General features: G+C 36.1%; 1 protein-coding gene across 2 annotated transcripts in view; it reads left to right on the top strand.

Annotated features, from left to right (window-relative positions):
- Positions 1-14776, top strand: part of LOC101043963 (transcription intermediary factor 1-alpha) — a 128952-nt gene that overhangs the window by 78976 nt on the left and 35200 nt on the right. For both annotated transcript variants that reach the window (XM_074379023.1, XM_039472890.2), the window contains exons 5-7: positions 597-713; positions 4379-4493; positions 7399-7545. In XM_074379023.1, coding sequence (XP_074235124.1) covers positions 597-713; positions 4379-4493; positions 7399-7545 — 379 coding nt within the window. The remainder of the gene's footprint in view (positions 1-596; positions 714-4378; positions 4494-7398; positions 7546-14776) is intronic.

Genomic DNA, 14776 nt, shown 5'->3' with positions numbered 1-14776 from the left:
GTCTTCTCTAGAACTTCTCTTCAGTCATCAAACATAGTCTGGCAAAGTAAATCATCTTTCCTCACTTTGAAATTATAAACTTTTTAAAGTGCTATATCTTACTATACTATTGCTTAACGTTTTATCTCAAGGCATAACATCAGGAATTTTGCCCTTCACTCCCTGTATTTATCCTGATTTATCTTTGTGTCCCCTAGAACATAACTATTACTTAAAAGTGATCTTTTAAAATGTTTATTTACAGCAGGCTTACATAATTAATAAATTGTAAATAGTTAATAAATCTGATTATATATCATTAACTTTTTTTTGCCAATTCCACCAAGTGAAAGTAAACTTGGTAAGCTTATAAAACTGAATGTTGGATGCATGTGGTTCTCAAACTTTCAAAATATTTACGTGTTCATAATCTTTCTTAAGGGATAATTTAAGACGTAGGGAAAACTTGCCTTATTAGGGATACATTTGGTGTTTTTAAAGATTATTACATGAATTCTTTTTAATCCTGTTATATTTTTATCAGTCATTTCTTTATTCTTGGACTTTTTCTCATTTTATATTTTTGTATGAAATAATTTGCTTACTTATTTCTTCAGATATCAATTTATAGAAGAAGCTTTTCAGAATCAGAAAGTGATCATAGATACACTAATCACCAAACTGATGGAAAAAACAAAATACATAAAATTCACAGGAAATCAGATCCAAAACAGGTAATTTTATCGTATTATGTAATCATTTTAATATAACTTGTTATTTGCTTTTAGAACAGACCATTTTCCTTAACTCACAGTTAAGCAGTAAATTTTCAGATGACTGCAATAACACGTTCCTAAGACTTTCCCAGAAACTTGGTTGGAAAGCATTCTTTTCTGCTATAAAATTTCAAAATGAATATGATAATAAACTACACTTAGGATTATAATAGCTCATTTATTTAGTAGGTATTGATAACTTATCACTTATTTTCCAATGTTAAAGAAATCCCAAGATTTAAATGCAAAATCAACCATTTTTTGCCAGTAATGTAAATGTTCTAACACGTGAATGAATCCTTAATTGTTATTTTCAAGTTTGCTAAAATTTGAGATGCCTGCCTTATGCTGTGATTTTTTTTTTTTTTTTTTAACTGCAAAGTGGTAGAAATTTTAAGACACCAGGAGACAGGGATAGTTAAACTATTCACACACCTTTTACTCCTTGTCTGATAAAATGCTTAAGCAATTACTTGTTAGGCCTTTTATCCTGGTAAGTAAATCATCACCTGTCCCAAGTTTCATATCTTAGACATCAATTATTGGGGAGAAAACCACTAACCTCCTTGGAGTAGGGGCAGGTGTAGATGTTGTCTAAATGCCATTTAGGGCACATACTGATACTTAATTTACACACCTATGAAATCCCATGACTTACTGTTTTACACACAAAAGTAATGTCACTGCCTAAATAAGTCAAGGAATGTTTATTAGAATGTGCCAGAGCAAAAGACTTCACAGAGAATTTAAATGTTCCTTGTATAAATTGTGTCAGCCTTTAAGGAAATCATCATAATCTGTTACTGTCATTTTGGAACATAGCTGGGGGTGGAACATTTGGGAATTTTTTAAAGGGAATTAATTCCCTGTATTGCTTGATTTCCTTAAAAGAGATTTTTAAACATTATTATTATTATTATTATTATTATTATTTGAGATGGAGTTTCGCTCTCGTTGCTCAGGCTAGAGTGCAATGGCATGATCTTGGCTCACCGCAACCTCCACCTCCCAGGTTCAGGCAATTCTCCTGCCTCAGCCTCCCTAGTACCTGGGATTACAGGCATGTGCCACCAGACCTCAGCTAATTTTGTGTATTTAGTAGAGATGGGGTTTCTCCATGTTGGTCAGGCTGGTCTTCAACTCCTGACCTCAGGTGATCCATCCACCTCAGCCTCCCAAAGTGCTGTGATAACAGGCATGAGCCACTGCGCCCGGCTTTTAAACATAGTTTTTACCATTTCTTGATGCCCCAGCATCATTATTATTATCTATTTATTATTGTGTAATGTGTCTTTTAGTTTTTCTCATTCTTCCTTATCAGCTCTCATTTGTTTTTATGCATCCCCTCCTCCCCCCAACCTGCTTTTTTTTTTTTTTTTTTTTCCCCCCAGAGACAAGAGTCTCGCTCTGTCACCCAGCCTGGAGTGAGTGCAGTGATGCAATGTTGGCTCACTACAACCTCTGCCTCCTGGGTTCAAGCAATTAACCTGCCTTAGCCTCCTGGGTAGCTGGGATTACAAGTGCCCACCACCATGCCCAGCTATTTTTTGTATTTTTAGTAGAAATGGGGTTTCACCATGTTGGCTAGGCTGGTCTCTAACTACTGACCTCAGGTGATACGCCACCTCGGCCTCCCAGAGCCCTGGGATTACAGACGTGAGCCACTATGCCAGGCCCTGTTTTTACTTTTCTCTTTGACAGAACTGTAGTTAATGAAATACTATTTCCTTTATTTACCATATTCCAATTAGAATAGTATATTTTCCCAAGTAGAATAATTTGTTGGTTTAACATTTTTTGACTCTGAGTAATTGAAAATTTGTAATGAATATTTATCAAATGAATGAAGAGAGATAAATAAATATAGGCATTTCTATCATTTAGTGGCAAAAGGTAGCAATTGTATAATAATTAATTCTAAATTAAAGATCTGCCCTTAATGAAATTTATCCCTTTGACTTTTTTCTTAGTCTTTCACTGAGTATATGGTTTGAGTTATGGTCAGAGTTTGCTTTTTTTTTTTTTTTTTTAACATATGGATGTCCATTTCTTCCACTATCATTTTTTGGAAAAGCTATTTTATTTTTCTGTTGAATTGTTTTTCAACACCTTTATAGACCATATATGTGTGGGATTATTAATCTGCTCCATTATGTTTTTCTCTTTGCCAGTACTCCACTTTCATGATCTTGATCATTGTAGCTTTTTATAGTAACTCTTAAAATCAGATAATGTTCTTTTATCTTTTATTTTTGTAAAGTGATTTGTGCTTTTCTTCTACAAAATAATAACATTGTATAGAACAATTTTGATTTCTGAATTGAGGCAAAAATCAAAGAATCTTTGTTAAGTGCAAATTGCTTACATATCTATATAGTCTATCTGATTATAAAAGGGTTATATTTTATGCATTTGCCTCCACGGCACTGTTTTTCCCTTATTCATCCTATTCTACCATCATGAATATTTAAATGAGTTTTTTGAAATTGGTTTCTTCTCGGGTTTATCTGGTTCCCTGGATCCTGTAGTAACATTGATATCAAACAATTGTCTTTTCCAGCAAGAAATAAAGTCTCTGCCATTTTCGTCTTCAGTTTTGGAGGGTAACTATGGGAGAAGCTTACAAAAGAAATGAAGCTTTTAATTTAATTTCACAAAGTTTGGTGGATGCTCTGTTATTTTCTATAAGATATTCTGGTGTAGACCATATGTTTTTCTTTCTGTAAGAAAAGTATGTGGTTGATGAAACATAGTTATTTGGCTGCTAATCTTGTGAAGAATAGGTTTAAGTAGCAAACTACTATTTTTGTCTTTTTCTATTTAGGTATATGAATACTGCAGCAGTTAAAATTACTAAGAAAAGAGTATCACATATACACTTTTCTAGCTTTTGGTTGCAATTAATATAGTAGAACTTGTTTAGAAACATGGTTTATAAATCCTTTTTAGTCCACCTCCACCTCCACCGCCCCCCCCCCCATCCTTTTAGGTAGAGCATTGATTTTCCCGGGTATCACCATAATTTTTCCAAACCATACTTTCTTAAAATGTACTCATTATCTTCTAACTGCATATTTTTTTTTAACATTTAAGGTTCAAGATTTAATTTTAAGATTGAGTGGTGATATCCAGCTGGGCGCGGTGGCTCAAGCCTGTAATCCCAGCACTTTGGGAGGCCGAGGCGGGTGGATCACGAGGTCAAGAGATCGAGACCATCCTGGCCAACATGGTGAAACCCCGTCTCTACTAAAAATACAAAAAATTAGCTGGGCATGGTGGCACGTGCCTGTAATCCCAGCTACTCAGGAGGCTGAGGCAGAAGAATTGCCTGAACCCAGGAGGCGGAGGTTGCGGTGAGCCGAGATCGCGCCATTGCACTCCAGCCTGGGTAACAAGAGCAAAAACTCTGTCTCAAAAAAAAAAAAGAAAAAAAAGATTGAGTGGTGATATCTTTTAGAAGAAGTATATTTCTGCTGTCTCATCTTCAAAACAGTTTAAACTGAAGGACTCAGAAATAGAGCTTCTAAGGGCTGAAAACATTTTGATCTAATTTAGACATTAAAACATCAATTTTAAATAATATACAAAAAATCTGCCTTACGTTTTTCCCCTTTAATTTTCAGAATTTTTGAAGTAAATCAAAATCAAAAACAGGTGGAACAGGATATTAAAGTTGCTATATTTACATTGATGGTAGAAATAAATAAAAAAGGAAAAGCTCTACTGCATCAGTTAGAGGTAAGTGATTGCCCATGGGATAGTATCTTATATTGATTCAACATAGTATTTCCTTGGATAACATTGAAAGGTCAAATTGTGCCCCCCCCCCCAAAAAAGCACAAACAAAAAAATAGTATTTCCTAACATACTGTGAATTAGAAATCATAGTGCTTTTCATATAATTGTTTCATTTGTGATTTAATAATATTTTGTCCACTCCCAAATTTTTCTTTGCTGGGTTTTATATCGTAGCGGACAGTTTATAGCTTAGTAATATGCTATAAATGTCTGACAACTGATAGCACAAATTGTAATGCCTTGCTTATAGGAGGATCTCTGAATATTAAATAGATGTTTGCATCACCAAAGCGGTTTAGTGGAACAAAATTTTCTAGAAAGATAACACTGTTCGATTTAGCTCTCAAATATATATATTTAACCCTGTGAGAAGTTAGGTAAAAGAATATGGCTAGCCCTGCAGTCAACATTTTATAATTCTAATTGCGAAAGCAGCATTTAGAGAGACATGCTCAAGGCACTTAGATGTTTCTCACTGCAGGTAAAAAAAATTACTATCTTCCTCAGCTTTTTAAAACTTAAGAAGGTCAAGATCCAAAGTTGGTGTTTGACTTTAAATAATATGAGCTTCTATAACCTACATGGTACATTAATGTGTCATATTAATTGTGTGATCTTTAGGTATTCCTTTAGTATGTTGACATAGAAAGAATATTGATACAGTAAAGCATTTTTTAAAAAAGAATCCTAATGACTGAAGATTTGGGGAAACATAAGACTTCTAGGAATAATATAGGTTATCCTCTTTATGTCATAGTTGACCAAATTTTAAGGTTTCTGTCAGAAAGTTCTATCCCTTCTAAGACATGGGGTTTTGACACGTTGGCTCAAGCTAGCCTTGAACTCCTGGGCTCAGGCAGTCTGCCCGCCTCTGCCTCCCAAAGTACTGAGATGACAGGTGTAAGCTACCCCACTTCACCTTTTAATTTTTTTATTTTTTTGATACAGTGTCTGTCTTTGTTGTGCAAGCTTGAATGCAGCAGTGGTGTATTCACTACAGCCTTTACCTCCCAGGTTCAAGCAATCTTCCCACCTCAGCCTCCTGAGTAGCTATGCAACCATACCTAACTAACTTTTTATTTATATAGAGATGAAGTCTCACTCTAGTGAATTTTCTTATTTTACTTTTTAGAGACGAGGTCTCAGTCTGTCATCCAGGCTCAAGTGCAGTGGCATGGCCTTGGCCCACTGCAGCCTCAAACTCCCAGGAAGCTGGGACTACAAGCAATCCTCATGACAGAGCCTCCTGAGAGGCTGGGACTACAAGGCACTTGCTGCTGCTCCTGGCTATTTTTTTTTTTTTTTAAGAGATATGTGGTCTTGCTGTGTTGCCCAGGCTGGTCGGAGTCCCTTTTAAAGGCAAATAAACATAATCCCTTTTATCTGTTAGGACTTGTAAGAAATAGAAATTAGCGTAGAAGACCAAAAAACCAGGGCTTCTAATTCTTAATTCTCAAAGTTCTCGAAAGTAAATGGAATTTCCATTCCTACTAGAATGTTTCCAGAGAAACACTTATTAAATTTTTACAGAAGTCAAAAATAGCCTAATAGGCAAATTACTGTCTCTAACTTAAATTAGATATGGCAGAGCCATTGGCTATTGTCAGTACCTCAAATAGCAACTGTGATTTCCCTCTTAATTCAGCGTAGTTCATGGGTATTTTCCAAATCTGGAACTGACTAGGGCCAGAATCTGGGTCCACTTTTTATTGAGAATATGTAAGTCCATGTAGTAGTATAGCAATTTTGCTTTAAAACTTCTCTAATTTGTCTGAGATAATAGAAAGTCCCGTGCCCCTCCCTTCTCCTTGCTAGGTCTAGGATGAGGCTTTTGGATAGGAACCTTTAAAATAACCCAAGTTCGGTGTGCTCTACTTTTGATTATCCTGTCTTCTCTAAGGAAAGTACATACATACTCTCCTTAGCAAAATCTATATTCTTTTTTTTTTTTTTTTTTTTTGAGACAGAGTTTCGCTCTTGTTACCCAGGCTGGAGTGCTATGGCGCGATCTCGGCTCACCGCAACCTCCGCCTCCTGGGTTCAGGCAGTTCTCCTGTCTCAGCTTCCTGAGTAGCTGGGATTACAGGCACGCACCACCATGCCCAGCTAACTTTTTGTATTTTTAGTAGAGACGGGGTTTCACCATGTTGACTAGGACGGTCTCGATCTCTTGACCTCGTGATCCACCCGCCTCGGCCTCCCAAAGTGCTGGGATTACAGGCTTGAGCCACCGCGCCCGGCTTATATTCTTTAATGTAGCTTTTCTTAGAGTGCATTGGCACAGTCATTCAGTTTATCTGTTGGCACCCATGTTAATTCTCAATAGACAGAAATAATACGCTTTTTAAAAAAATTACCACATACAGAGAATAAGTGTCACCTACAACACACCATGACTGTGTTTTGCACAAACTACTTGCAATTGCAACTATTAAGTAATATCTCTACAATGTGAAATTATATGATTGAGTAAATTATGTGATCCAGTTACTTTACTAGTTTGCTGGACAATACATTTTTCTTATTTGTGAGTGCTGAATTTCATGGGCGTTCACTGTATTACAGCTAATCCATCTTTTTTGTGAATTGTAAGATGCTTGAAGAGACTTAACTCCCAGAATATGTAAAACCTGATCCAGGGACTTCAGGGGTGAGGGGTCACATTTGCAATGCAGCTTTTGCTGTAGTGAAAGCGATCCTTTGTAACAAGGAAAACACTAAGAATATTTTTAGTTGCAGTAAATCGAGTACTTAGAGATTGTAGTTATTCTAATTTGTTTACCTGGAAATGACCATTAAAGTGTATGTTATATGCTGATACTAATTTCGAAATTATTGTTTTCAGAGCCTTGCAAAGGACCATCGCATGAAACTTATGCAACAACAACAGGAAGTGGCTGGACTTTCTAAACAGTTGGAGCATGTCATGCATTTTTCTAAATGGGCAGTTTCCAGTGGCAGTAGTACAGCATTACTTTATAGCAAACGACTGGTAAGATAAAAGTATGCTGTTTAATATACTGTAAAAATGCACAGTAAAACAGTGGAGCCATTGGAATGCTTAAAATTTATTCTGTTTGTGTATAAATGCTTTTTACCTATTTCTAATATTTATCAAAATATTTTGGTTTAAAAAATATTTTTACCTGACATAATTTAGTTTTAGTCTTATCATGAATTTCTTTTTTGTTCTTTCCAACTATTCATGTCTTCATAGCAACTGAACTTAATACCAAAAATAAGAATGATAGTAAACATTTTCTGATTACCTATGGTGTGCCAGGTACTAATTGTAAGCATTTCCCATATAATGTTTAAACTTTTGTTTCATTCTTATGAGATACACCTATTTACCCCCATTCTACAAATGATGAAACTAAGGCATGTGATTATATAACACGCCTAACGTCACACAGAAAGAGGAATAGCCCGGGTTTATATGATCTCAGACATAACCTGAGCCTGTGTTCCTCTTGTCAGCGCTACATGGCAATCTGTCTTGCTGGATATTTTTGCAACAGAAAAATAGCTCTGTGATTTGGTGAACCATTTGCCATTGGTCTAGAATCTTGCTACTTAACATGTGACTACCACATCCACATCACTTGAGGATTCTGATCAGAAGAGCTGTGGTGGGAATTGTGAATTTCTAACAAGGTTGCAGGTGATGCTGATGCTACTTGGTTTGTGGGCTGTGCTTTGAGTAGCAAAGGTATAAAAGACATTTAGTTACATTCTTAAAAATTCTTGCTTTACATTCATTTTATTAAAGATTGAACAGAGATTTATACTCCAAAGTATAGTATAAATTGTAGGGTCAGTTTCAGACTATTGCAATAAAGCAACTATCAATGAGCCAAGCCATACACTTCTTTAAAAGTTTTCCAGTGCATATCAGAGTTTTGACTATAAATACTGTAATCTAATTGTGCAGTAGTATTATGTTTTAAATACAATGTATATACCTTAATTAAAGAATACTTTATTGCTAAAAATGTTAATCATCTGAGCCTACAAGAGTCATAATCTTTTTGCTGGTGGAGAAGTTGATGGCCACTGGGGTTGCGGTTGCTGAAGGTTGGGATAGTTGTGGCAATATCTTAAAATAAGATGACAATGAAGTTTGCATTGATTGATTCTTTTCTAATGAAAGATTTCTCCATAGCATGCAATGATAATTTGATAGCATTTTACCTACAATAGATCTTCTTTCAGAATTGGAGTCAGTCCTCTCAAAGCCTGTAGCTGCTATATCACCTAAGTTTATGGAATATTCTAAATTATTTGTTGTCATCTCAACAATGATCACAGCATCTTCACCAGGAGTAATTTCTATCTCAAGAAACCACTTTTCTGTGCTCATCCATAAGAAGCAACTGTTCATCCATTCAAGTTTGATCATAAGATTGCAGCAATTCAGTCAAATCTTCAGGCTCTACTTCTAATTCCAGTTCTCTTGTTGTTTCTACCACATCTGTAGTTCCTTCTCCACTGAAGTCTTGAATTACTCCAGGTCATCCCTAAAGGTTGGAATCAACTTATTCCTAACTCCTGTTAATGTTGATATTTTTACCTTCTCCCATGAATCACTAAGGTTCTTAAAGGCAACTAGAATAATGAATCCTTTCTAAAAGTTTTTTACTTTACTTTGCCCAGATCCATCAGAGGAATCACAATGTATGGTGGCTATTAAAGTAGCCTTATGTTTTCTGGGTTTTTTTCTTTTTCTTTTTTTCTTTTTTTGAGATGCAGTCTCTGTCGCTTAGGCTGGAGTACAGTGGCATGACCTCAGCTCACTGCAAGCTCTAGCTCCCAGGTTCAACCAATTCTCCTGCCTCAGCCTCCCAGTAGCTGAGACTACAGGCATGTGTCACTACGCCCAGCTAAATTTTCTATTTTTTGTAGAGACGAGTCTCTGTTTTCCAGACTGGTCATGAACTGCCGACCTCAAGTGATCCACCTGCCTCAGCCTCCCAAAGTGCTGAGATTATAGCATGAGCCATTGCACCCAGCCACGTAATGTATTTTTTTAGTAAGATTTGAGGACATGCACCTATAATACCAACACTGAGAAGCCGAGTGTATAATGTAAGATGCTTGAACAGACTTAACTCCCAGATTATGTAAAACCTGATCCAGGGCCTTCAGGGGTGGGAGGATCACTTGAGGCTTGGAGTTCAAGACCACCCCGGACCACAGGGTAAGACCCTGTTGCTACCAAAAGAAAAAAATAAAGACATGAGAATCAGAATAACTTCTTGATTCATGGGCTGCAGAATAAATGTTGTGTTAGTGGGCATGAAAATAACCTTAATCTCTATATATATTTCTTTGAGAACTCTTGGGTGACCAGTTATATTTGTCAGTGAGCAGTAATATTTTAAAATCCTTTATTTTCTGAGCAGTGGGTCTCAAAAGTGGGCTTAAAGTATTTACCAAAATATACTGTAAGTAGACGTGCTATCATCCAGGCTTTGTTTTCACTTATAGAACACAAAAGCAGAGTAGATTTAGCATGATTCTTAAGGGCCCTAGGATATTTGGAATGGTCAATGAGCATTGGCTTCAACTTCAGGTCACCAGGTGCATTAGTCCCTAATAAGAGTGAGTCTGTCCTTTGAGGATTTGAAGCCATGCATTGTCTTCTCTGAAATTTCTAGATGGTATCATCTTCCAGTAGAAGTCTGAGCAATCTACACTGAAAACATGTTGTTTAGCGTGCCACCTTCATCAATGATCTTAGCTAGATCTTACAATTAACTTACTGCAGCTTCTACATCAGCACTTGGTGCCTTACCTTGTACTTTTATATTGTGGAGACTGCAGAATGGATGGTTTTTTTCCATAAATCTCATGGACCAACCTCTGCCACCTTAAAACTTTCTTTTGCACCTTCCTCACCTCTTGTAGCCTTTACCAAATTAAAGAGTTTTAGGACCTGTCTCTGAATTAGATCTTGGGTTAAGGGAATGTCGTAACTGGTTTTATCCTCTATCAAGACCGTGCAGCTTTCTTCCTGTCAGCAATAAGGCTACTTGGCATTCTCATCATTCATGTGTTCACTGGAGTAACACTTTGTATTTCCTTCAAGAATTTTTCCTTTACATTTGCAACTTGGCTAACTGGTGCAAGAAGTCTAGCTTTTAGTCTGTCTCAGCTTGACACATGCTTTCCTTAGTAAGCTTACTAATTTCTTAAGTTTTGATTAGTGAGAGTCATACAACTCTTCCTTTCACTTGAACACTTAGCAACTATCACAGGGTTATTAATTGGCCTAGTTTCAATATTGTTATGTCTGAGACTAAGGAGGCCTGAGGAGAGGAAGAAAGAAGAGCTAAATTCAAGCAATCAGGATATACTATTTATCAATTATGTTTGCTCTTACATGGGCATGGTTTGTGGGTCCCAAAACAGTCACAATATTAACATCAAAGACTGCAGATCACCATAACAGATTATTGTTAAGAACTACCAAAATGTGACAGAGACACAAAGTGTGAGCGTGTGCTGTTGGAAAAATGCTGCCGATTTTCTCAACATGGTGTTGTCACAAAAGTTAAATTTGTAAAATTCATAGTATTTATGAAGCACGGTAAAGCAAAGCTCAGTAAAAAAAGGTATGCTTGTATTGTTACCTCCAAATCAAGTTTTCTGTCACCTATTCTAAAAAATGGAAGTCCAGAAATTTTCTATACAATTTTAAAATAAGGAGATGCGATTCTGGATAAACATTGTAAAATAACTTCAAATATTAAATGACATCAGAGTTCTATAACTGTTCTTAATCATGAATTGCACTTAATTCTTAGGATTTGTTTTCCTTTCACAATTATCAGTGATACAGTCTCCATCCAGAGTCTTATTTTTTTCAGTAGTCTTAATGGAAAACATCTGTATACTATATACCTTCTGTTCTCTGTTACCTACATTTTTCTGAAAGTCAGATAGAAAAGGGATAGAGGGAATAGAGAATTGTATTTTTCAACCCATCATGAGTATTCTTATATGTGTATGTTATACAGATTATTCACACAATCATGAGCATTCTGTCAATCTCCTTATCAATTTAAAAATGTGTTTTTTAAAATTCTGTTCTGATTTTGTTTGATTGTATTACGGAAAAAATAAAAATTGGAGATGGGATAAATTAATTTACATAATGATCTGTTGAAATAGGAATGAAAGAGATAGTCATCTATATGATACATAGGAGAAAATAAGAACAGCAAATCATATAGTACCAGTATTAACCATATTCTTGGTTAACTAAACTTTAAAAATCCTGTGGAACCCAAGTAAGCATTGATGCATTTCTGTAGCAGCTGTAGATAATAAAGTAATTTGCCTGTAATGCGTGCAGAGCTGAGGTTCCTGATTATTTTTAAACATTTAGAAGGACTTTCTAACTTCAGAAAAAGTGAAAATCATTCTATTGTATAATTCTGTTCTCCAGAGTTCTGCTTTATAAATATAGCCTTGTTTACTCAGGTTATCCTTTAAATGATGGATTTTATACGCTTAAAAAAAATAAAATGAAATGCCTTGCAGGCCTGAAACCTCAAGCTTGGCTTGCTATTTTAAAAAATTTATTTATATTTTATTATGTATTTAAAATGTACAACATGATATCCATCACCCTACATAGCTACCTTGTATCTGTGTGTATGGTAAGAACACCTAAAGTCTATAACAAATTTTTGATATACATTACAATATTATTATTATAGAAGTTTTTGTTCTTTTGGTTTTTTTGTTTGTTTGTTTTTCAAGACAGGGTCTCTGTCTTTCGCACAGGCTAGAGTGCACTGGCATGATTGTAGCTCACTGCAGCCTCAAACTCCTAGGCTCAAGTGAGCCTTTTGCCTCAGTCCCCCAGGTAGATGGAACTACACATGCATGCCACCATACCTAGTTTTTTGTTTTTTTTTTTTGTAAAGACAAGGTCTTTCTCTGTCACCCCACCTGATCTGGAACTCCAGGTGTGAGCCACCACATCTGGCCGGCCTTACAATGTTATTAACTATAGTTCTTACACCGTACACTACATCTCAATGTTTATTTATTCTACCTACCTGCAAATTTGTACCCTTTGACTTACTTCTCTACATTTCCTACCCATCTATCCCCTGGTAACCCCCATTCCACTTTGTCTTCAACTTCTAAAAATAATCCACGTATAAGAGAAATTATATAGTATTTTTCTTTCTGGGTCTGGCTTATTTCACTTATAGTGAGCTCAAGTTTCTGTTACCACAAATAGCAGGATTTCTTTTGTTTTTTTAAGGTTGAATAATACTCTTTTATATATCTAACACAATTTATCCATATATCATTGGATACAGGTTGTTTTTCTATCTTGTCTCTTGTGAATAATGCTGCAATGACATGGGAGTGCAGGTATCCCTACAAGTACCTATTTCATTTCCTTTAGTAATACCCCACAGAGAGATTGCTGGACCTACAGTAGTCCTGTTTTTAATTATTTGAAGAACCTCCATACTCTTATTCATAGTGGTTGTACCGATCTGCATTTCCACCTCAAGTATACCAAGGGTTCCCTTTTTTCCACACCCTGCCCAACACTTGTCTTTTTTTTTTTGGATATTAGCTGGATCCTAACAGGTATGAGGTGATAGCTCATTGCAGTTTTGATTTGCATCTTCCTATTGATTAGTGATGTGGAGCACCTTTTTATATGCCTATTGGACATTTTTATATGTCTTCTTTAGAAAAATAGAAATTCAAAGTTTTTGCTTATTTTTAAATTATGTTTATTTGGGTTTTTGCTATTGAGTTGCATGAGTTTCTTACATAGGTTGAGCATCCCAACTGAAATCTGAAATTCTCCAAAATTCAAAACTTTTTGAGCACCATCGTGATACCACAAGTGGAAAATTATACACATAAGAATTGAACACAACTTGGATTCATGCACAAAGTTGTTAGAAATACTGTATAAAATTGCTTTCAGGCTACGTATGTCGGGTATATGAAACATAAACTTCATGTTTAGACTTGGTCCCTATCCTCAAGATAGAGGATTATCAATATACATAATACATAAAATGTGTGTATGTGTGTGTGTATCTATACATTAACATAAAAACTATCAAGAATCTTTTTTTTTTGAGACGGAGTTTCGCTCTTGTTACCCAGGCTGGAGTGCAATGGCACAATCTTGGCTCACCGCAACCTCCGCCTCCTGGGTTCAGGCAATTCTCCTGCCTCAGCCTCCTGAGTAGCTGGGATTACAGGCACACGCCACCATGCCCAGCTAATTTTTTGTATTTTTAGTAGAGACGGGGTTTCACCATGTTGACCAGGATGGTCTCGATCTCTTGACCTCGTGATCCACCCGCCTCAGCCTCCCAAAGTGCTGGAATTACAGGCGTGAGCCACCGTGCCCGGCCAAAACTATCAATAATCTTAACTGACTTAACTTATCTTCCTGGCATGGAGGCATCAGCATGGTGACTGTGAGATCATTGGATATTGGAGAGGGTTGGGGAATCACAGCAGGCATGAAGCCAATAGCCACAGATGTGAAGTGGGAGGGAGGAATACAGAGGTGTTCAGAAGAATTAGCCAGTGTCTTTTGGATTATATTGAGTAAATAAGCAAATGGATTGAATAAGTAAATAAATATATTGAAGGTAATGGCAGCCTAGTTTCCAGAGAAGGTATTTAGAAAGCAGTTAGGCTAGGAAGGGCCAAAAGATGTGTTGGATGGAATTAAGAGTACAAGTATGAACTTAGAGTTTTATTTTTATTCTTGGACTCAGATCTAGAAATCGTTACAGATGTATATGTATCCATCTATATGTACATATGTATTCATTGTTGGTGTGCTGCATCTCAACAGCACTGAGCCCACTTCTTCCATATCTTGGTTTCAAAATAATAGGGAGAGAGGGGGAAAGTAAAAGGTGTGCCCAGAACATAATGTTATACCAGAAAACTACTGAAATGCTCAGATGATAATGGGGACGTGTCAAAGGAAACAGGATTCAGTGTAAAAGGGCTCCCACTGGGAAAACGAAAAATAAATTTGAGGATCAAAGTAAGTCACTATAATAGATTATAACACACTGAATTAAATAAGAATACATGAGTTTATAATATATAAATCAGTAAACAGTAGGTTATTGGGGGACAAGTTGATAACAAAATAAAAAGTTATGGTTGTAGAAAGAATAATGGGTATAAAGGAGCACATTTGGTTA

The sequence above is a fragment of the Saimiri boliviensis genome, chromosome 10, assembly GCF_048565385.1.
Source record: "Saimiri boliviensis isolate mSaiBol1 chromosome 10, mSaiBol1.pri, whole genome shotgun sequence".
In the NCBI taxonomy this organism is placed as follows: Eukaryota; Metazoa; Chordata; class Mammalia; order Primates; family Cebidae; genus Saimiri; species Saimiri boliviensis.
This window is presented reverse-complemented; position numbering and strand designations above follow the sequence as displayed.